The sequence below is a fragment of the Hyla sarda genome, chromosome 7 (assembly GCF_029499605.1).
Source record: "Hyla sarda isolate aHylSar1 chromosome 7, aHylSar1.hap1, whole genome shotgun sequence".
NCBI classification, from domain to species: Eukaryota; Metazoa; Chordata; class Amphibia; order Anura; family Hylidae; genus Hyla; species Hyla sarda.
The window spans coordinates 85,827,194-85,851,554 of record NC_079195.1 but is presented as its reverse complement, the minus strand read 5'-3'; the positions used below and the strand labels follow the sequence as shown (position 1 = coordinate 85,851,554).

The window sequence follows — 24,361 nt, the reverse complement described above, 5'->3', positions numbered from 1 at the left end:
GCCAGCACATGACAGCAGGGGACCGGGACGGGTAAGTGACTTGCGATGCAATTCGCGAGCAGGCGCGTCCCGCTGTGCGAATCGCAACCCCGACGGCCATGTCAGTGCAGCGCTCCCGGTCAGCGGGACCGACCGGGGCGCTGCAGGGAGAGAGACGCCGTGAGCGCTCCGGGGAGGAGCAGGGACCCGGAGCGCTCGGCGTAACAGTGTGCAGTGTATGGGTACATTATAGAGGCTAGTCCACACCCACCAGCTCAGAGACAACTGACCATTAAAGATGGAGCCTGCAGAACAGAAATATGAAGAAAATGGCATATACAGGTTAAATAATGGCTGAAAATAGTGCAACTCCTAATATACATGTACACACACAACAGCATATTCTAAAACAATAGCTACTCTTTAAATACCCTATAAGGCTAAGTTACTCGAGTATACTAGAAACCTCCATCAATAGGCCAGAAAGTGGATATAAAGTACAGTAAATCTAAGGAGAAATTAAGACACCATGCATAAAGCAGACCATTGACGTGCTTCAGGCAACAGTATTAATTTTAAAATGTAATAATGGGCAGATCATTTTTGTGTTAGAACCTTATAAGAGCTGTTTCTCATTTCTATTGCTCCAGTTTTAGGCTATTAACATGGTATGAATTAGAAGCTGGTATAATAAAGTAATGACATATCCAACATTTGTTCAGTGGTCAGCATTGAGACCTTACAGTACTGGGGTCCTGGGTTTGAAGCAGACCAAGGGCAAAATCTGCATAGAGTTTGTATGTTTTTTTTTTTTATATGTTTTCTCTTTAGTAAACTGGATTCCAATGTGATTGTCTCTATTGTATCTGGCAGGGAGAGAAATTAGATTGTGAACCCCCATTGAGGACAGCGGCTGAGGTTGGTGACAACTTCTTGGGTACAGAATATATTGGCCCTGTATCAGTAACAGAAAATGTATAATAAATATCATTATCAAACAGAACAACCTTATTACCTAGTGATACTACTCATCTTCAGGTATGGTGTAGATATTATAGGTCTGTTGTCCACTTTTTCCCGATTACAAACAGTATATTAAAGTACAATGCATTTTTGGCTCAGAAATGATTAAAGTATATTCTACATAAATAATAGCCTGGGACAGTTTTAAACACAATTTATTTTTGTTTTAAATAATCAACTAGATCATCCAGTGTTTTGATTTCATACATTGTTATTAGAGCTATTATCAATGAATGCTGTTTTCATATGAATATAATCAACAAATGAAAAGATTTCACCAAAACCCAAAAAATAAAAATGCCCTTTTAAAACACAGCAGCATTAACAACCTAATATTACACTGCTAGAATGAATACAGATGATTGGCTTTACTGAAAAGAGTCTACATCTTTATAGCCAGTACACAATACAGTAAGGACTTTACATCGTGCTGCCTGCCTAAGATCTAATTGTTCCTTTTCCGTGTCTTTTTTGTGCCTCGCTCGAGCACAACTTCATCTCTAAAACCTCAAGCCGTTACCCCACCCTTGTAAAAGCAATACAGTGAGTGCCTGTAACTATGCACTACCGTATACAAATATTATTTTCTTCTTAAAGTTCATGAGAGGTTGGCAACAGCAATACGATTAAATAAAGGGCTTGTGTGGATAGCTCCGATGTTCTTTTGTGTTCTAGTGTAGCTTTTGCAAAGTTGAACAAAGGCTGAATCAAAGTAAAGTGAGTGATACATGCACCAAAATATGACTTAATCTGAAGAAAATGATTTGGGATTGCAGAAGTCCCTGTTTTTTGTGTACTGTTACAGTTTGCAGCAGAGTTAAAGAAATTTGTGTAAAATCTGCTTGGCTTTGTTTATTTATTTTTTCATATACAAACAATTGAATTGATAATATACAAGATTTTGTGAAGATGCACCCAGTATATACCCCATCGGTGAAGTATTGTCAGACACCTATCAGGTTATATGAATATGTGAGTGATCTTCGGTTGGTAAGTAGTTACCAGGCGGTGCATTATTAACATCAATTGTAGTCTTGTTAGAGTTTTATACAAGTGTCACTTATTTACAGCAAATCCATTGATGATTTATAAAAGAAAATCAAGAGCATCTTAGACCCCAGTTTTTGGGGTATATGTAAAATATAAGGCGAACTGTTGCTTATTTAGTGATAATTGTGTCTTTCACAAGTCCATCCAATGTCATCCTCTTCGATGGTGTTCCAGCGCCAGGAAAATCGAGATGCTTGAAGAGATGGCATTACCAGCATGGTATTTCATATGTGCACTGCATTGTAAACTATACACTCCTTGACCCCATCCGAATGAAGGTGATTCCCATGCTCTGTATAATTGGCTCATGCTAAAATAAAGGTTTCTTGCATTAAAAAAAACCCATGCGGTTAATGTGTGGAAGCGGCAAACACACACTTTTTTCAGTGTTCTTCACTAGTTTTTTTTTCTTCTGAATACTGGCAGTAACCATTCATCCTATAGGACAAAAGACAGAAGAATTAGTTTTATATTTATCCATAATGAAAGTTTAATCCTCCGTGAAAGTATTCATGGATTAACAGATTACAAATTTTGACAGGCCCCATTTGATGCAAAGCATAGTGCTGCAGAATGTACTATACTTGCCATCATACATACTTGAAAGTGTTATTTGCTAATGTGAACTGGGATTAATTCATATGTGAATATTGGTTGTGTGCATGTAGCAAAGGGTCCCAGCTATTCTATGAATAGCCCGATGCTGTATGTGTATATTGTACACTAGTGGTCTCAAACTTTCAGCATGCCTGACATCTTGGTGGTTTATTACAACACAACAGACATCAATTCTCAAAACAGACTAGGGCTAGATTTCCCCACAGGTTTTTTTCTAGTGCTTTTTTTTTCTTTCTAACACTTTCACTGCAGTTTTTGTGGATCCAGCAGGAAAGAGAAGTACAAGTCCTTCCTTTATATTTACCATTCTTCCTGAATACACTTCCGGCTTTGGCCCAAAAACTGCCATGGCAGTTTTCCAAAAAACATCAGAAACTAACCTGTGTGGAAACCTAGTCTAAGGCTGGTGTCCCACTCTGCAGTCTTGTTTTTTGTTTTTTTAAACTGCCACTGCAGTTTTTGAGCTAAAACCAGAAGTGGATCTAGCCGGAAGTATTATAAGTCCTTGCTTTGTATTTCCCATTCATTTTCAATACACTTCTGACTTTACCCCCAAAAAATTATATACATTTGTCACACCAGCCCTATATTATGATTCTCAGAGTTGCTACTGTAGAAAAGCTACTGAACGAGGTTTATAGTCCTAATTCTAAATTATGGCTGATATTTTGGCATGAGGCATCCCTATTCACCAGCTGTGTACTCCATACTACTCTTGAAATGGCTCTCCACCACACTGTCTCAACATCTCTGAAAATGAAAAAATTCAAGGCACCAGAGGTTCAGTCCACTTGCGTTATTCAAAAATCTATAAAATACAGCAATTTGAAAACTGACCTTTTTTAAGCCAAAACATTTCTGTATTATATAGCTTTTTTTTTTTTTTTTTTTTTTTTTTTAAATAAACCAAATGCTTTTATTAGACCTACTGTAAAGGCTACACTTGTTCATTCAAGATCTGAATAATTGCTTTCTACTAAAAAAAAAAAAAAAAAAAAAAAATCTTATACAGTATATGCAAACAACTCACCTGGACCACTATGGTATTAAGAGTAACTTTTTTTCTCAATGTGTCTGACTTCCTTCTTGGTCTTCACTTTATATCCATCATTCTAAAATGTAAATGGATGAGAAGTGTTAGAGATTTTTTAAAGGAGGTTGATAGTTTTATTATTCTTCAAACCTGAAAATAAAGAATTAAGAAACAACACACAGATTTATACTCTAGATCCAAGCAATGGCTCTAAGGAGGAAATCCATTCTGAGTAGCCTTGTCAGATCAATTGTAAAGTAGGCTGTCCAAGGGTTTTAAGTCAACCTTATACAAGAGGTTTAGCACTCTCTCCAGCTCACATCTATAGTAGGCCTTAAGTGGCATTATGTGTTAAATTTAGAACAGTTAGTACAACTGAAACAAAAGCAATTCTGGCAAAATTGTATTTCCTACAAAACAAAACACACAGGCCAAAAACAAGTAAAGCTCTTTCACAAGCAACTAGAATAAAAAAGAGTGCTACAAAGTCTAAAGCTAAATATAAACAAACAGTCACTGAAAAACACTACCAAGAACAAATTTCAGTTAACCTTACATTATGGTACTAATACTTACCTAATAGCTCCCGATTTCTGTTGTTACATATTATATACCCAAGTTCACTCTACCGTTAGGCTTAGTGGGGGAGATGATCAAACCTGCCTGCACCACAAATCTTAGGTATGTGTTATAGACTTTTTAGACAACTTGGCTCTGTGCTTGACTAGGGAGCATGCCTTACATGAAGGGGTGTGGTTTAAATTCTCAAGATAAAGTGGCAAATCTTTGGTGCATTTGAGCCATGTCTCCTTTTCAGCGAGGCGACGCTCTTCCCCATTGTATTTTATACCTTAGTTCATAATAAAGGGCACTTGCACAGAAACAGTTTAGGTGGGCTTGTTCTCCATCTGCTAGTGAGGAACTCCATCAGTGCTCTCTATAAAATCCATCAATAGTGAGGCAATCCACCGGTAATTGTTAGCCATTGGAACTATTAGTATAGTCCTTGTGTGGATTTGTAGAATCAAAAGTAAATCCTGATTTTATTTCTTGGTGGCAGGAGAAGGCCCCATTGCTTAGAGGGCCTTTATGCAGTTGTTGCTATGGTATCTTTGCTTTTGCAAGTGTACAGTATATTTGCAGAAGACCATAGCACTGGATGAGGTGCTATGACAAGAATTGTTTATAAAGATGGGTACACCTTTTGATCTGGTATATGTCCTGAAAGTTCAGCATAATGTGTTTTTTAGCACTACTTATTAATAAAAAGTTCTGAAAATGACTTGGGTTAGTACCGACAAAAAAACAAGACAAAAAAAAGAATAACAGAATTTGTGAATATGCCCTCCTGTTAGTTGATTAGATATTACAGACAGCAGTTCCAAACAAATAGATGGATGGAGTAAAGATCCAAAGCAAGTACAATATGACACAATGCTAAACACAAGCCAAACTGATGCTTCTCCTAACACAACAAACCTGGCACACAGCAAGGCATGTATCATCACAACACACAAAACTACTTGCCCCAACTGTTACAGTTCCACCAACATTTTTCTCTTGTGAAACCACAACCCGTCTCACGACTTTCCGTGTCACCTATGAGAGGCAGGAACATTGACTTTGTATGGCGCTCAAAATTCTAAGACTTCACACAACAAAAAGTAGGTTTTGGGAATAATTCTCAAATTCAGGTAGGATGTAAAGAAAAACAAAAATTACTTTTCTGGTGATAATGTTGCCTTCTTCATCTGTGTATTGTTCTTCAGTAACAGATTCACCGGGAATGTTTTTTACTTCCTCCCCCTAGAGAGTGTCAGATTATCACATCAATAGTACATCTTAATTCCTAAAAGAGCATGCCAGGCATGCAAGGTAGGAGGAAAACAAAACAAGCCTTCGGGAACCATGCTAGGAGTGGGTGAAACTGGCGGTAAGGAGAGTTTGATGAAAATAAAAATATTGTTAATTTCATGTGTACTGCAAATTTTAATGTCTTTCACGCAGTAAGACTTTTTTTTTTTTTTACTATAACCCCTACTTGACCAGATTGATTTTAACAAGCCCATTAGAACATGCTTGACTACTTCGTCTATGGGCATTTGGCAAGTGGTTAAATATATTGCAGCAAATGTCAAGTACCAGGCCCATTATGATAAAATGAGTCATGTAATAACCAATTATTGAACACTATTATTAGACATTTATACATGTTATTGAGAGTTAGGTGTCAGGGACATGTATCAGGCTATGTAAATAGCCATCTGTCTGTGGCACTTGCTAGCTGATAAGTGTAAAGGAGTAGGTTAACAGATCTTATCCGCCTGGTTATAAATGATATCATCAATTGGACTTTTACACAGAAAATCAATCCTCAGATCAATGGTAAATGCTCAAAATAGCTTACGGCTCATCAGTCACTTGTTGCTTTTTAAGTAACATTAGAATGAGAAAAGCATAAACAAACCTAGGCAATAATGGGGGAGGGGGGGGTGTCCCAACGGTTGGATAAGGGAAAAACTTTATTAGCTGAGAATAAAAAATGGGTTTGTCTTGTTTCCAGAAATAGCACTACTAGGGCTGAGCTTCAATACCAGATAAGCGCACGTACAAAAGTAATGCTTTTGTTTCTGTAGTAAATAAAAAGATCTTTAACCCCTTAAGGACCCAGCCAATTTTCACTGTAGGACCCAGCCATTTTTTGCACATCTGACCACTGTCACTTTAAACATTAATAACTCTGGGATGCTTTTACCTTTCATTCTGATTCCGAGATAGTTTTTTCGTGACATATTCTACTTTATGATAGTGGTAAAATGTTGTCCATACTTGCATCATTTCTTGGTGAAAAATTGAAAAATTTGATGAAAAAATTGAAAAATTTGCATTTTTTTTTACTTTGAAGCTCTCTGCTTATAAGGAAAATGAATATTCCAAATAAATTATATATTGATTCACATATACAATATGTCTACTTTATGTTTCCATCATAAAGTTGACATCTTTTTACTTTTGGAAGACATCAGAGGGCTTCAAAGTATAGCAGCAATTTTCCAATTTTTCACAATATTTTCAAAATTGAAATTTTTCAGGGACCAGTTCTGTTTGAAGTGGATTTGAAGGGCCTTCATATTAGAAATACCCCACAAATGACCCCATTATAAAAACTGCAACCCTCAAAGTATTAAAAATGACATTCAAAAGGTTTGTTAACCCTTTAGGTATTTCACAGGAATAGCCGCAAATTAAAGGAGAAAATTCAAAATCTGCATCTTTTGCACTCGCATGTTCTTGTAGACCCAGTTATTGAATTTTTACAAGGGGTAAAAGGAGAGAAATCTTCCAAAATGTGAAACCCAATTTCTCTCGAGTAAGAAAATACCTCAGAAGGGAAGGAGAAACAGTGGGATTTTGGAGAGTGAGTTTTTCTGAAATGGTTTTTGGGGGGCATGTCACATTTAGGAAGCCCCTATGGTGCCAGAACAGCAAAAAAAAAAAAAAACACATGGCATACTATTTTGGAAACTACACCCCTCAAGGCACGTAACAAGGGGTCCAGTGAGCCTTAACACCCCACAGGTGTTTGTCGACTTTTCGTTAAAGTTGGATGTGTAAATGATTTTTTTTTTTTCACTAAAATGCTAGTTTTCCCTCAAATGTAAAATTTTTACTAGGGATAATAGAAGAGATGGGGTTACAAATTTTTGGGGGCATTTTGTCCTGAGTATGGAAATACCCCATGTTAGGATGTAAAAAGCTTTGCGGGCAAACTACAATGCTCAGAAGAGAAGGAGTCACATTTGGCTTTTGAAAAGCAAATTTTGCTGAAATGGTTTTTGGGGGGCATGTCACATTTAAGAAGCCACTATGGTGCCAGGACAGCAAAAAAAACACACATGGCATACTATTTTGGAAACTCCACCCCTAAAGGCATGTAGCAAGGGGTCCAGTGAGCCTTAACACCCTACAGGTGTTTGACGACTTTTCGTTAAAGTTGGATGTGTAAATTAGAAATTTTTAATTTTTCACTAAAATGTTAGTTTTCCCCTCAAATTTTAAATTTTTACAAGGGATAATAGGACAAAATGCCCCCCAAAATTTGTAACCCCATCTCTTCTGAGTATGGAAATACCCCATATGTGGACGTCAAGCGCTCTGCTGGTGTACTACAATGCTCAGAAGAGAAGGTACGCCATTGAGCTTTTGGGAAAAAAAATTGTTTGGAATGGAAGTCAGGGGCCATGTGCGTTTACAAAGTCCCCCGTGCTGCCAGAACAGTGGACCCCCCGACATGTGACCCTATTTTGGAAACTACACCCCTCACAGAATTTAATAAGGGGTGCAGTGAGTATTTACACCCCACTGGCATTTGACAGATCTTTTGAACAGTGGGCTGTGTAAATGAAAAATTAAATTTTTCATTTTCAAGGACCACTGTTCAAAAAATCTGTCAGACACCTGTGGGGCGTAAATACTCACTGTACCCCTTATTACATTACGTAAGGGGTCTAGTTTCCAAAATGGGGTCACATGTGGGGGGGGGTCCATTGTTCTGGCACTATGGGGGCTTTGTAAACACACGTGGCCTTCAATTCCGGACAAATTTTCTCTTCAAAAGCCCAATGGCACTCCTTCTCTTCTGAGCATTGTAGTTCGCCCGCAGAGCACTTTACATCCACACATGGGGTATGTTCTTACTCAGAAGAAATGGGGTTAGAAATTTTGGGGGGCTTTTTTCCTAATTTCCCTTGTGAAAATGAAAAATTTTGGGTAACACCAGCATTTTAGCGAAATTATTTTTTTTTTTTATATCCAACTTTGAAGAATTTCCATTAAACACCTGTGGATTTTAAGGCTCACTATACCCCTTGATACGTTCTGTGAGGTGTGTAGTTTCCAAAATTGGGACACATGTGGGTATTTCTTTTTTTGCATATATGTCAGAACCGCTGTAAAATCAGCCACCCCTGTGCAAATCACCAATTTAGGCCTCAAATGTACATAGTACACTCTCACTCCTGAGCCTTGTTGTGCACCCGCAGAGCATTTTACGCCCACATTTGGGGTATTTCTGTTCTCAGGAGAAATTGCGTTACAAATTTTGGGGGTCTTTTTTTCCTTTTAACGCTTGTGAAAATAAAAAGTATGGGGCAACACCAGCATGTTAGTGTAAACATTTTTATTTTTTTACACTAACAAGCTGGTGTAGCCCACAACTTTTCCTTTTCATAAGGGGTAAAAGGAGAAAAAGCCCCCAAAAATTTGTAGTGCAATTTCTCCCGAGTACGGAAATACCCCATATGTGGCCCTAAACTGTTTCCTTGAAATACAACAGGACTCCGAAGTGAGAGAGCTCCATGCACATTTGAGGACTAAATTAGGCATGGCATAGGGGTGGACATAGGGGAATTCTACGCCAGTGATTCCCAAACAGGGTACCTCCAGCTATTGCTAAACTCCCAGCATCCTTTAAATGATGATGTGTTGCAGTACCCTACTCAGCAGCTCCGAGTGGCACTGTGCAACAAATATTTGTGTGAGAGCTCAAGTCCCTTGATTCTCTGGATCAGTAGGGGTTCCAGAGGTCAGTCCCCCTTTGATTAAAATGTTAGGGCATACCCAAGAGAAAATCCATCATCATGTAATGTTTATAGGTATCTATTACACAATCAGAGAATGACATATCTATGGGCAAACTGATAACACTCATGGTCCCCAGCCCAAAAAATGTAAGGGCCCCCTGTGATGCTCTGCCGCTGGTCACACTTCTGCCTCGATTCTACCCAAATTCCTCCACCACCCCTACATACAAAATAAACTAAATTTTATATATAAGAAACACTTTAATGTAGGTAAAATAATTTTGCATGACCAATAATACCAGTATACAAGGAGTAAATATAAACCACCACACAATAACTGGATAATACCACCATACTGGACTGAATAAAACCACTATACACAGACCAGTATACTATACAGGATCTGTATACAATATAAGGGATAATATACAGGTCCATACGGTGGTAGATATTAGAAGTACACAGGATCTGTACACCATATATAAGTGATTACAGTTACATCTAGGGACTCACAATTATGTATTTTCTGATCGGAGGTGTCCTCTTTCCTTTTCTTCTCCCTCCAGATCAGACCGCCATGTCGATCTCTAAGCATCTGCAGGTCAAACATGTTAGACTCTAAATTTTTCCAGTGCTGTCCCCTCCCCACAATCTTTCCATCTATAAGCCCCCTAACTGTTATAAAGCCCTCCTTGGTGTCATGCACAGTAAAAAGGCAGGTAGCAAGATAAATAGTTAACTAGGACGGTAGATCAGGAAGCTATATATATACAGTATGTAGGTAGGTGACTAGCCAGGTAGGTAGGTTGCTAGCTAGGTAGTTAGGCAGCCATGTATGAAGGCCAGGTATGTACATAGTTAGGTAGCCAGATATGTAGGTAGGTAGCAAGATATGTAGGTAAGTAGTTAGGCAGCCAGGTATGTAGATAGGTAGTTATGCAGGAAAACAGCAGCACTCGCAGGTTGCAGGTGAGTAGTGTGTGGCTTTATTCACAAAGCATCAAGGTAGCGACGTTTCAGCCTTCTCACAAAGCCTTTGTCAAGGCTTGACAAAGGCCTTGTGAGAAGGCTGAAACGTCGCTACCTTGATGCTTTGTGAATAAAGCCACACACTATTCACCTGCAACCTGCAAGTACTGCTGTTTTCCTGCATATTTACCTGGGACTTGGGACCGAGTCAACCAGCTAGCACCACCCTTCACTTTGTAGTGCTGCCCATTTTCTATTTACTATAGATAGGTAATTAGGTATGCAGGTAATTAGTTAGGTTTCCAGGTACAAAGTTAGGAAGCCAGGGAGTTAGTCAAGTAGGTAGCCAGCCCCCCCTCCAACCAGTGGCGGATCCAGAGTCTAGTTAGTAGGTAGCCCTCCTATTAGTTAAGTAGTTTGTCCCCATATTAGCTAGGCAGGAACATAGTAGATAGTCCCTCACATTAGGTGTAGGCCGCAGAGTTCCCCAATAGTAGGTGTAGGCAGCAGTTCCCCCATAGTAGGTGTAGGCAACAGAGTTCCCCTACAGTAGGTGTAGGCAGCAGAGTTCCCCCACAGTAGGTGTAGGCAGCAGAGTTAGAGTCCCCCCCACTAGGTGCAGGCAGCAGAGTTTTTCACCCTCCCCCAGTAGGTGCAGACAGCAGAGTTAGAGTCCCCCCGCCCCGTAGGTGTAGAGAGCAGTTAAAGGCCCTCCCCCAGTAGGTGAAGGGAGCAAAGTTAGTCCCCCCCAAGTAGGTGTAGGCAGCAGAGTTATAGTCCCCCCAAAAGGTGTAGGCAGTAGAGTTAGAGTCCCCCTATTAAGTATATGTAGCAGTTATAGTCCCCCCCCCCAAGTAGGTGTAGGCAGCAGAGTTAGGAGTTCCCCCCCCAGTAGGTGCAGACAGCAGAGTTAGAGTCCACCCCCCAGTAGGTGTAGACCACTAAGTTAGAGTCCCCCCTCCCCCAGTAGGTGTAGACAGCAGAGTTGGAGACCCCCCTTCTAGTAGATGTAGGTAGGTGTAGGCAGCAGAGTTTATTCCCCTCCCCCTTCCAGGGTTAAAAAAAAAATAATGCTCACTTGATGTCCCAGATCTTCCCCTCCGGAGCGCAGCAGTGGCCCACGTCCTTCTTCCTCCACAGTGCAGGCCAAGTCTCCTCTGTGTAAGCTGCAAATGCGGCTCACACAAAGGGGACACCTTCTACTGAATGTGCGTGTACCGAACATACATGAGAGGGCAGCGCTGTCGGCTGGGGATCCGGGATAAGTCCCCTGCATCCTCAGCAGCGGCAGCAGTGGGCCCTTCATCCAGCCAGGCCCTTGGACGATGTCCGATCGGACCAGCCGGTCAGTCCGCCCTTGGACATATCATAAGTATATGTGACATGTACTTCACAAAACGCTATCATTTCTGATATTGGAAACAGCATGTATGTTCAATGTTGATATATTGTTATATAACAACCTGGAAGTGTTAGATTTTCTTCTACTCCAATGAACATCCTACAAACCACACAAACATGCACAGAAGCAAAGGTTCAAATCCAGACAAATCCGACAAATCCGACTATAAACCAAATGAATTAAATAGAATAAAGGACGGCCCGCGCACGCTGTACCAACAGCCTTGTTATAGGTCAGAAGCAGAGCACGAAAATATTAAGTAGATCAAAGTGCAAGGAATTTCAGAACTAGGCTACAGAGTTCCAATCCCTAAATGTTTTGATCATGTATTGCCATGATCCCTCAAAGATGCAAAGCGCATGATTCTGCTCCATGCTAAAGCCAAATATTCCAATGTATTTCAGTGACCTGTCCATGCTGATAATGTCAATAAGAACAGCATGGCTTAAATTATATTCAGTATTATTTTTAAATTGCAAGATAGCGCATACCAAAATCTTTTTCTAAGGTTCTATGTAACCAAAAATCACAAGAAAATGTTTTAAATACACATATCTATTAACTGTAATACAATGGAGCAGAAAAGAAAATATATTGAATGTATATAGTCTGCATATATCATTACCAGGAGGCTTGGCCAATAATGTATGCATTGTAAAGTCGTATTCTGCGAGGGGCTAGGATAAGGGGTTGTTATAACATGCGTTTAAGAAAATTTTAAATAGCAGAAAACCATTTGAGCTGAAAACTCATGCTAGAGCCAGTGTCGGGAGCCAGCTATACCCAGTACCTTATAAATCAGCCGTCGCCGAGTTATTTTTGTAGTGATTCTTCGTTCCTCATCTGAGCTTGACCCACTGTCATATTCACTGTCACTAGAATCCTGATAAATGCATTTTAGGCATGTTTTACCAGAGGACTTTGAAAAAAAAAGAAATTTTTTATCTACGAAGTCAGGAAATGGCATTCGAGTCTTCGAGTGAATACTGATGTTTTTGCTGGTTAGTAGCTGTAGACTCATAAGCCTGAAATGCGATATGTGCCACCAGTTTTTAAGAGAAAGTTGATATACAACTGGGCCCATAATTCCGTCTACACTTTATCAAGACCCACCTTGTGGTCCACACTGATAGGAGGTGCATTGTTCAGTTGAGTGCCCATGACTGTCCATTAGAGTAAGCAACCACTAGGTCTAAATGGATAATCGTATAACTGAGTGTGTGTTGATATATTTTATACTAGGGCTCTATGTCTCTTCTCCTCTTGCTTACGTGGCATTCACATTAATAAGAATTGAATTGGAATATAGTGAGATGGAAGCATGTCACGCCAGAGTTTTTTGTGCCCCAGTGCTGCCATAATAGGGCCAAGCTACAATGGTTCTATTAAAAGTCATCAAACCTATCACTTTCACATCGCCTCCATTGCACTGCCAACCACAGTGCACATATACTGCTCAAAAAAATTAAGGGAACACTAAGATAACACATCCTAGATCTGAATGAATTAAATAATCGTATGAAATACTTTTGTCTTTCCATAGTTGAATGTGCTGACAACAAAATCACACAAAAATTATCAATGGAAATCAAATTTATCCACCCATGGAGGTCTGGATATGGAGTCACACTCAAAATCAAAGTGGAAAACCAAACTACAGGCTAGTCCAACTTTGATGTAAGGTCCTTAAAACAAGTCAAAATGAGGCTCAGTAGTGTGTGTGGTTTCCACGTGCCTGTATGACCTCCCTACAACGCCTGGGCATGCTCCTGATGAGATGGCGGATGGTCTCCTGAGGGATGTCCTCCCAGACCTGGAATAAAGCATCCACCAACTCCTGGACAGTCTGTGGTGCAATGTGGCATTGGTGGATGGAGCGAGACATGATGTCCCAGATGTGCTCAACCGGATTCAGGTCTGGTGAACGGGTGGGCTGGTCCATAGCATCAATGCCTTCCTCTTGCAGGAACTGCTGACACACTCCAGACACATGAGGTCTAGCTTTGTATTGCATTAGGAGGAACCCAGGGCCAACCGCACCAGAATATGGTCTCACAAGGGGTCTGAGGATCTCATCTCAGTACCTAATGGCAGTCCCCCCAAAGAAATGCCACCCACAATGCTCCTTGTTGCACAAAGATGGAGGTAGCGGTCCTGCTGCTGGGTTGTTGCCGTCCTACGGCCTCCTCCACGTCTCCTGATGTACTGGCCTGTCTCCTGGTGGCGCCTCCATGCTTTGGACACCTTGCTGACAGACAGAGAAAACCTTCTTGCCACAGCTCGCATTGATGTGCCATCCTGGATGAGCTGCAATACCTGAGCCACTTGTGTGGGTTGTAGACTCTGTCTCATGCTACCAGTAGAGTGAAAGCACCGCCAGCATTCAAAAGTGACCAAAACATCAGCCAGGAAGCATAGAGACTGAGAAGTGGTCTGTGGTCACCACCTGCAGAACCACTCCTATATATTGGGGGTGTCTTGCTAATTGCCTATAATTTCCACCTGTTGTCTGTTCCATTTGCAGAACAGCATGTGAAATTGATTGTCAATCAGTGTTGCTTCCTGAGTGGACAGTGTGATTTCACAGAAGTGTGATTGACTTGGAGTTACATTGTGTTGTTTAAGTGCTCCCTTTATTTTTTTGAGTAGTGTATAACAGAGCAGACTTGCAGTGGTGCACCTAGACAGCCTGCAGCAATGTCGGACACATCCCATGGCAATGCATCCAGAATAGAATAGTTGTAAAGGAAGAAAAAAAACCTGTGACCATAGTCTGAGGCATATGTAATGCAAGCTGAGAAACAAAATTTTCTGGTGAAAAGTGTTTTTCTATAAAACATGGCAAGGCTGCCTGCTTAAACAAAACAAAAAAACTATACTTACCTCCCTCAAACCTTCGTAGCCTCCGATGCTGGGCTTTTAATACATCAGTGCAACTCAGCCAATCACTGAGGTGAGACACCTCTGCTACCAGTTATAAGCTGAGCATCAATGTCTTAAGCTGACCCCAGGACCAGGTCTCCAGTGAACTTCCCTTTCTGGTGCTGGGGCCAAATACGTACATTGCCCCTCAGCCAGTCACTGGCCACAGTGGTATCCTGCCTTAGCCACTGATAGCCTTAGTGGCACACTGACATCCCAGGCCCACGCACCAGGATGTGAAGTGCTGAGGAGACATGGAGAAGCAATACCAGAGTCTTCACTAAACCAAGGAAGATAAGTATAGTGTTTGTTTGTTTTTTGTTTAAGCCGGTAGCGTGGCCTTGTTTTCAGAAAAATATTTTCTCCAGACAAATCGTTTATTTTAACCATTATATATGTTTTTTTTTCTTCACATACGAATTATCATGCTGTCTTATGGTAAGGTTCTCTTTGTAGCCCATAGCAACCAATAACAGCCCTGCTTTCATTTCTCATATTGCTGTGATAAAATAAAGGTTGAGGAGTGATGGGCTGTTGTGGGCAAAAAAGAAAATCTTACTATAAGACAGCATGATCAATTTTGTAATAAGAACTATGTTAAAGTTGGGTGAAAATGGAAAATAAAATTGCTATACTTAACCTGAGTTGCAGTATTTTAATCCACTCTCTACCGCCTCATCCTATGCAAGCCTATGATGACACTTCGTGGTCTTCAAAGTGCAACTCTCCAGATGTTCCACAACTCCAACTTCCAGCATGCTGGGAGCTGGAGTTTTGCAACATCTGAAGGGCGCAGTTTGGAGACCATTGGTCTATATAAATTGGGTTAAAGACAGGTCACAAGTGCAGTTGTATTGTGAATTTTTTTTTTTTTTTAATAAAGGTAAGAAGTATCCATGTTCATAAGACACACAATTTATACAATAGCTATTCAAAAAGAAACTTGAACTGTACCTTTTCAGATGATGTTCCTTCTTCTGCATGGGCTGAAGGCTTGGATTTTCCTTCTTCCAAGCCAGTCCGTTTTGCACTAATAGGTAAAGAGCTTCTATGCTCTCCTATTACTGACTTGCTTGTCATCTCTGTTGATTTCTGATGTCCCGTTGATGGCGTCTGTTCCACTTTGCTTTGAAGTGTTTTTGGTTTCTGTTTTTCATTTGGTTTCACACCCTCTTTCTCCGGACCACTGGAACTCGTCTTACCCTCTGTTACCGACTCAGAAGGACTAACATTCGATCCTAGTCTTCCTACTTCTCCCTTGAGATATGAGGTAATTGACGCATGGCTACAAAATGAAAAACATAATAAAAGAGATTGATTATGCAATACCACATACAATCCGTATGCCCAAAAACATAAACCTCATTGTAGTTTTTATAGAGTGGGGTCAGCTCCTTTCCGATGGCAGCAGAAACCCGCTGCTACTATAAAAAAAAAGTAAAAGTAAACACGGTCTCGAAAGGGTTAAAGAGAAACAGACAGCTGGTCCCCCAGCACTAAACCCAGTATACTGGGTTAAAGTGCGGGTGAACAGCTGTAAAACTAGGGGACACTTACTGAAATCTGTTAGTTATGTGCAGAGTTATGGTTCTAAATAGTTTTAATCCTAATGCGCTTCAGTGTGCATTGGAGGAGGGAAGCCAGCTTGCTGAGCTCCCCTACCTTATCTATATTTACTCCCCAGCCAGCCCCTGGCTTGATTATTCAAATTTTTCACTTTCACTTCACTAGGACATGAGAGCTGGTGGGGGGAGGTGAGCGCTCTGCTCTCTGAGCAGAGCATAGGCGCTGCTGGCTCGCTCGCTACACCCGGAAGTTGGGTGTAGCAGCACTTTTGTGGCACATAGAGACAAACTCCCCTCCCCTGCTGGCTCCCACGTCCTTGTGATGTGAGAGTGAAGAATTTGAATAATAAAGCAAGAGGTGGGCTGGGGAGTAAATATAAATGAGGCAGGGGAGCTTGGCCAGCCGGCTCCCCACCTCCAATGCACCCTGAAGCCCATTAGGAATAAAACTATTTACAACCATAACGCTGCACATAACCAACAGATTTCAGTAAGTAACCCCTCATTTTACAGCTGTTAGCCCACACTATAAACCAGTATACTGGGTTTACTGTGGGTGATTTAGCTGTCAGTTTCTCTTTAAGACCGGGGTTACGTGATGACTTTGCTCACACAATAGCCACATCTTATGTGACAAAAATATTTGTGCGATTTGGCTGCCATGAACTGTCCCGCGACTTTATTACAGTTCAGATTTGTTAACTTAGATTTAGGTCAATGGTGTCATGCTACTTGTGACCAAAAATTCCTCCATGGATTTTATTGCCACTGTTGCATTGCAGTTGTATTATGTCACATGTTGCACGTGTGTGATATTCCTTACCAACACTATGTATGTGTTTTGTGACCCAATTCACTGTGTAGCCCCAGCCTTAAGATCAAAAAAATAGCTGGACCATTGAACCATGATATAAAGTGGGTTAAACCGAAGGCTGTACTCACAACATTGCATTTTATTTACATTACTGTTGCAGTACAGTTGCTGTTTTGCTACATTTTACAGTCAATGACCAGAATAACTGTGTAAGTGATGTGTTTTCACAACAATTTGCATAATCTCAGCAAAATTGCACAATTTTTACACCAAATTTGGAAAACTCACTGTAAAAATGCAGTTAAAAGCCTAGGAAAACACTCAACTGTACTTTTAATTTAATTTAGTGCAATTACTACTTCGTTCTTATGCCACAATTAACTAAAACACTTGTTTTTGGTTATGATGTGTGGCAAACAAAACAAAAACTGCTGTTTTTTTTTCAATTATGTGATGGAGAGCAAAATTTTATTGGCAGGTTTGGCTTTAAAAACCAAACTGCCGGGCATGTCAGCTTTTGGCGAGTTATGGTGCAATGAGCCAAAAAAATATGGCTTGCGACAAAAAAGAAGCGGAACATATTTTTAATTTTATATACACTCCACTTTCTACAATAAATCATACAATGTATCAATGACATTATATTGTCTATAATTCATTTTTTATTTACAAGGGGTAAATTGGGACGTACCTGTCATCTAACCGCTCTAACAGTTCACTATGGAGTTTCCGCTCTGTCGTTGATTGTTCCATATGAATGCTTGATGCTTCTGTGTGCCAACCTGCAATTGAAGACATCTCTTGTTCTGCCTGTTCAACATTTTTGAGGATGGCCTGCACCTTCTCCTCAGTCATCTCCTCTGACTCAACCTCTTCAAGATGAAGATGCTTAAATAGTAATTTAAGCCTTTCTTCAGTGATCTCCACCTCAGGACCAGATGTTTCTCTCTCAAGCTGGACAGTTTCTTCTGCTCTTTCAATCAGTTTTTGTTCTTTGAATTGAACAGACTTGTCAGCTTCAATGTAGCTACCTTCATTTTCGGGTTCATCAGACAACTTAACATCTTCAAATTTCACCCGGTGAATGGGCATTTCATAAGAAGCATCAGGACTGTATAATAAATTGTCCGGTCTGCTGTCATCTAGAGATGTGTCTTCTGCCACCACCACTGGTGGTGCAGTTGAAATATCTCCATTTCCCTGTTGAACTACTACCACATCACTCAGTCTACTAGGAGTTCTAAGGGGTGATTCTACACTAGAATTATCGCTATAGAAATCATCTTGGAGTAGGGGGGTAGTAGGCACATAACGCAAACCAGTGGGAGTTTCCAGTTCCACTTGAATGGTAGGATAACCTGAGAAAAATAGTACACTGACCTGAATGAAATGGATTATGAAACAACAAAAATAAATTACAATACAAAGCATGCGTAACACTATGATATGGTATAATGATTGAGCACATGGAACATGCAATGTTATGGTAAAATTAAACATTTTGGCTGTGAATGAGGTTAACATAAGTTTGTATCTTCCCACATATTTAGATTCTTATGTAACCCTGTTACTCAACATTTATTTTGTTTTTTTTTCTCTCAATTTAATTGTGAATTGAATAGACCAGTGCATCTGGAAACTGGCATTAAAGGCTACAGTGCATTATGAAGCAAGAAGCTAAATCTAAAGGGAAGAAGGTGTGCAGGAAAGGTCTACTATAAGAATATTTCAGGTACACTAATTATAAGTGGATGAGTAGAGTGTGATGAATAAGGTGATCTCGGAGAGTGAAGAGAATTCGTTGTCATGGGTAAGATCAGAAACACTGAGAAAAAGAAAAAGAAAGAGTAACCATGGAGAACAGAGATACATTTAGAATGATCACAGTCATGTTAAACAATGAATAGACAGTACAATGGTTGCTTGCAACATATAGTGAAAAATGATCATTTGAACTAAAGCTTTAATAGAGCATCTGTCACCAAAATGCAATTTGTTATATTCTTTTCCAATAATAATGTTGGACTTATACATTTTTAGTTTTTTATTTATTTATATCAATTAAATTATAAACTTTCTGTAGTTTTAAATTAGTAGTAAATATTTATTAAAGTGTACCTTCTGTTAAAATCTCCTAGAGCTTTATGCACAGCTGCTTTGTTGATCCATGTGTGCTGCACACCTCTATGGTGGAGCTGCAGGACGGTCATTGCGTATACAAGCCTACTGGGTCACATGACTCCTGCCACTATGTCCTATGGTCTGGCTCAAAAAGTCCCTAAGGCTAGGGTCACACAATATACATTTTTCTGTTCATCTTTTATTTGACAAGTAGATATCCTGTGAAAAGCCATCACATTTTTTTCCCCTAACTTCTTTGTATTTATAAATTTATCATCCACATCACGTTAGAAAGGAGAGGTTCGAATAACTGCAGTAATTTGAACCTTATTCTTATCTACCTCAGACAGATATCTGATGCTTGTTTGCTAGAGAGAGGAGGTCATTTGCATTCTCTATACACTACTGGGTCTCTTCAGTGAGAATCAGAACCCCCCCTGAGCTGCCCCATACTGGAGTGTACAGCTTAAACTATTTAACCTATAAAAACAGAACAGATTACTCTCCTGAGTGGGTCATTTATTTATTTTTGTCACTCTGTCTATGTTTTGTGTTCCTTGTGTGTCACCAGGATGGTCCGGATGAGGTAGCCCTTCTGGTTGTCCCTTCTGCTGTTCTAGGGGAGGTGTGTGGCCGTCTGGTTCCTCACCTTCCTGCCATGCCCCGGCATCCTTGCCAAGCCAGTGACAACTTTATTTATGCCTAGTTGTTTGCAAGGAGCACATTCGGTCCCTGAGTAGCTTTGGCGAAAGGAGACATTGTACCTGGAACCTTGGAGGTGCCTTTTGGCCCAGAGACAAAGGGTTCGGTTTATTGGGGGGCCTCTCTCCTTTTGGAGAAGGGTTTGTGATGGACTGCATCCTCGTGCACGGTTTTTGTGTAAACAGGTTTTGCACTTTTTTTCTGCACTTGGGTGACTTGAGAGCATGTACCTCGGCTTTCAAAAAGAAGAGTGGGTCACTGAAGGCACACTTTAACAGTATTACTCCAACCAAACTACCCTATCAATTTGTTCTAAAATAAATCTTTACCCTTAAAATACTAAAAAGTATGAGACCATACTTAAGGGTTTATCCAGCATTTGAAAGCTTAATCGCTACTCTGGGATAAGTCTTGGGGTATCTGATCACTGTATCGCCCCCCCCCCCCCCCCCCGCCATCTCCAGAACGGTGCCTGAATCTCCTTGTGCATTTAACAGGGTCGACACATCCTCTCCACATGCCAGAGACAGCTGAGTACAGCACTCGTGTATTTCCATGCACAGGGAGATTCAGGTGTCATTCTGGAAATCATAGAGGGGTCCCACACTTATCCTCTGTCCTGTGGATGTTTTCAAATGTTGGAGTACTCCTTTAAGTGAATACTCTAAAAATATAGAAAATATAAAGTAATATTAATTCCAATGTGTGAACAGTAACAGATGCTCTTTAAGTGAATTTGTAGCAGAGGTAGAAAATATGGATCTTTAAGAAACTTTAGGTTTTTTGGAACTGGAAAAATAAATTTAAATTGATGGATGTCTATGCCATTTATAATGACTTCAGGATATGTAGTTCTCCAAAATCTCCCTATGTGGTGCTGTTTTGTTGTTTTGTTTTAAGAAAAACATATATGGCAATGTGTTTTCAATTACATCAATTTTCCAATTCATTGTAAAAAGTATGAATAAAAGAAATATTACAATGAAGCAATATATATGATCATAATAGAGGAAAATAGATCACATGTAAGAATACTACTGTATTTAGCTAATGGAAGCACCAAATATACATTTTTTTATTTTCTTAGATATCAGTAATGCGTACATATCTGAATTGTGATAAAATGAAAAATTGGTCAATTATATTGAACACATTCTTCATTTAAGGTGAATTAGCTGTTTGCTTTTATATTGAAAGAGCAGTAGCTTGTAGTCTGGTCTTGATGAGGTGTAAAAGATTCAGAGGAGAGACAGGAATAGTATATCTCAGTCTTTAAGATTTGCAGATGCAGACTCAAGCTGGTAAAATAAGAAGATGATATGAAACTGCAAAGGCTGCAAGTGCATCTCACATGCAGGCATTTAGAAAAAGCATTATGACAAACATTTCAAAATGAGAAAGTCTTCAGATACAGAAAGTAACAAAACACAGTAGGAAAACACATTGTATTACATACTTAATGGAATATTGTGTACAGTACTGGGCACCAGTACTATGGCACTTCACAGTGTTGATTCCGTTTATGTATTAAATAGTTTCTAACATATCCCCTGCCTTGTCTTCCTCTCAAGCTATGATTGTTGGTTGTAATGGTTAGTAAATTCTATATATTAGGTTACCTTTCTACTGTTCTTATGTTTTTGTTTTATTCATATGCACAAAAATAAGAAGAAAACACTGGCACTGCTCCTCACACTATTAGGCAATGTTCAGACTAGTACACTAGCAGACCAAGTACTTTCTGGTGCTTTCGGTTGCTTAGTGAGAAATTGTATGCAGTTCCAAATCTCAAGAAGAAAAGAAATCCATGGCACTCACCTCTAAAACCAACAGCCATTTCACACAGAAACATGCTTTCTCAGGTCTACCAACAAAGGTCCTGAGGAAGCATGTTCGTGCATGAAACTGCTGTTTGTTTTACTCCACAACTGATACCTGCCACGCAATAAAGGAATATTTTAAGTGCAGTGGTAAGTGCCGTGGATTCTTCTTTTCATGTGTTTTATTGTCTTATGTCAAATATTACACTTGATCCTATACCAATACTAAATTTTAGAAATTCTTAGGGCTGTCCTCAATCTACTTTTTCCTCCTTCCACAGCTAACTAAGAGGAAAGCATAAGAGGAGGAAAGTTTAGGATATGCCATTCCAAAGAGAAAATTTGAAGTGAATGTGCTTCCACATTTTTTTTATCTAAATAGGTCTAAAGTTGTCAGAGGAAAAGTTGACCAGATCAGATCGCTTCTTTCATTTTTATAAAGACCTCAGACAGATAAAAGAAGCAATCTGATTGGTTGCTATGGGCAACTGGTCAGCTTTTCCTCTGCACAGATTTTGATAAATCTCCTCCATGGTGTTTGAAGATAAATATTACCTTTACCCTGAATAACATAATAGTGGTGGCCTGTGGTACCTGCTGTAAATTGTCTTTGATATTTATGTTTTGCATAGTTTTGCATGTAATCTTTGACAATAATAGAAGCAATCCAGGAATTACTTTATTTATCTTTTTATTGCCTATATAATGAAGCATTGATCATCATTAGTAAAAAATGTGGAAACTCTTCCCTCTCTTTCCCTACATTTCCCATGATGCCTCAGGCTTTGCAGACACATATTTGTAAAATCTCAATAGTTATAATAGCTCTGCTCTGAGTGGTGTCTCAATACAGCAAGTGGTAGATTACATTGAATTTCTGTCCCCTATCTCACTTTTTAGAGTATACTGAGATGCTGTCTCCCCTTGTTAGCTCTTACAAACAGAAGGCTGGGGAGAGCAGCGTGAAGCAACATTTCATAGGAGACGCTAGAGAATCTGTACACAGCAGATAGCAGACTTAAAGGGGTTCTCCCTTGTTTATACTGTTTTTTGTTATTATGTTTGTGTGTTATGTGTGTATAAGTATGTGTTTTTTTATGTGGGTTGTGATTATGTATATATGTTTTTTCTTACCTTTTGTGAAGATCCGGAAGCTGGTCCCTTTTTCTTCCAGTGGCTTACTGTGTACCTCGGCCTCCGCCATGTTGTGTTCGGTAAGTGGGATGTCGGGGGGGTGTTCTTGCTTCTGTCCTTCCTATCTTCTGACGTCCGAGGCAAATCTTTTCTTCCTGTTTCTTCCGTGGCTCAGTGACAAATCTGCGGCCTCTTTCGGTGCATGCGCAGGTAGTTTGTTTGTTTTGTTTACCAATCAAGTTTTTTTGTCTAATTGACAAACTGTCTGCGCATGCCCCAGTACGCAAGTGCTACGCTAACAGCGTAGCGTACGTTAGGTCTACGCTAATAGCGTAGCTCTGCACAAGCGCAGACAGTTTGTCAATTAGACCAAAAAAACTTTATTGTATACAAAAAAAAAACTACCTGCGCATGCGCCGGAAGAGGCCGCAGATTCGTCGCTGAGCCACGGAAGAAACAGGAAGAAAAGATTTGCCTCGGACGTCAGAAGATAGGAAGGACAGAAGCAAGAACACCCCCCCCCCCCCCGACATCCCACATACCGAACACAACATGGCGGAAGCCGAGGTACACAGTAAGCCACCAGAAGAAAAAGGGACCAGCTTCCGGATCTTCACAAAAGGTAAGAAAAAACATATATACATAATCACAACCCACATAAAAAAAACAAATACTCACACACATACATAATACACATACATACACACATAACACACAAACATAATAACAAAAAACAGTATAAACAAGGGAGAACCCCTTTAAGAAGTGTGAATCCATTCCAGCCAATATAATATTTAGAAACATCTTCAATTGCGATTCATAATCTATTTTTACCATCAACAGCGGGGTCACCGAACACATTGTTGTCATCTGCAAAACTTCTTGTGCCACTAATGTTCCCATAGTCAAAGATTGGACCCTCGAGCAACGTCACAATGTCTATTCGATTGATTTTTGTCAGGACATTGGTTAAGGCATCAGCTAAAAGTAAACATCCATATTACATTAGTCTTGTTAAATACATAAATATGAAGATGAAAATTACATACTTTTCTCTATTGCTATTTAATCTCAAAAGCTCCACTATGTGGTTGCAGACTACAAGCAAACTCTATGTAGCCAGATTCATCCATCGGTCTCTTGTAAATTAGTGAGAAATAGGAGACAGACAGAATGTGGTATGACTGCAGGATCAGACAGACCAGTTTGTAGTCTGTAACTATGGAGACCAACATATTTGCATAGAAGCAAAATAAAAGTACATTCATTTCCCCTACGTCAATTTACTCTGATTCACTAAATATACTGATATTTATGGCCATATGTACCTGCTGCTAAAGACTAAATATAGGTATAATAAGAAAACAGCATAAAGATAATAAATGCTAGTTGTTTTTAGTTATTTCTATACAACCATCGTTACCGTATATACTCAAGTATAAGCTGAGTTTTTCAGCACAATTTTTCGTGCTGAAAACGCCCCCCTCGGCTTATACTCGAGTGAACTCTTCGCCTGTCAATCCCATCATCAGTGGTCTTCAACCTGGGTGTTGTAGTTTTGAAACCTCTGGAGGTCCGCAGGTTGAAGACCACTGGTCATCATCCAGCCCCCCCCCCCCCCCCCCCT

The 24,361-nt window shown here is 39.9% G+C and overlaps 1 protein-coding gene and 1 long non-coding RNA gene across 5 annotated transcripts in view; one reads left to right on the top strand and one right to left on the bottom strand.

The window, feature by feature from the left end:
• Positions 1 to 1,141: 1,141 nt before the first annotated feature.
• ANK3 (ankyrin 3) overlaps positions 1,142 to 24,361 on the bottom strand; it is a 332,095-nt gene continuing 308,875 nt past the window's right edge. For 2 of the 4 annotated variants that reach the window (XM_056529883.1, XM_056529884.1), the window contains 5 exons: positions 23,569 to 23,715; positions 17,649 to 17,739; positions 15,533 to 15,863; positions 3,701 to 3,782; positions 1,142 to 2,490 (listed from right to left, as the gene is read on the bottom strand). In XM_056529883.1, coding sequence (XP_056385858.1) covers positions 3,717 to 3,782; positions 15,533 to 15,863; positions 17,649 to 17,739; positions 23,569 to 23,715 — 635 coding nt within the window. In that variant the 3' untranslated portion in view covers positions 1,142 to 2,490; positions 3,701 to 3,716. Of the gene's footprint in view, positions 2,491 to 3,700; positions 3,783 to 5,230; positions 5,303 to 5,425; positions 5,510 to 12,446; positions 12,576 to 15,532; positions 15,864 to 17,648; positions 18,316 to 23,568; positions 23,716 to 24,361 lie in introns of all 4 variants that reach the window. The other 2 variants (XM_056529886.1, XM_056529885.1) reach the window with 2 other exon arrangements.
• LOC130282051 (uncharacterized) overlaps positions 18,322 to 24,361 on the top strand; it is a 61,632-nt gene continuing 55,592 nt past the window's right edge. The window contains exon 1 of the long non-coding RNA XR_008846227.1: positions 18,322 to 18,689. This is a non-coding gene — a long non-coding RNA (uncharacterized LOC130282051). The remainder of the gene's footprint in view (positions 18,690 to 24,361) is intronic.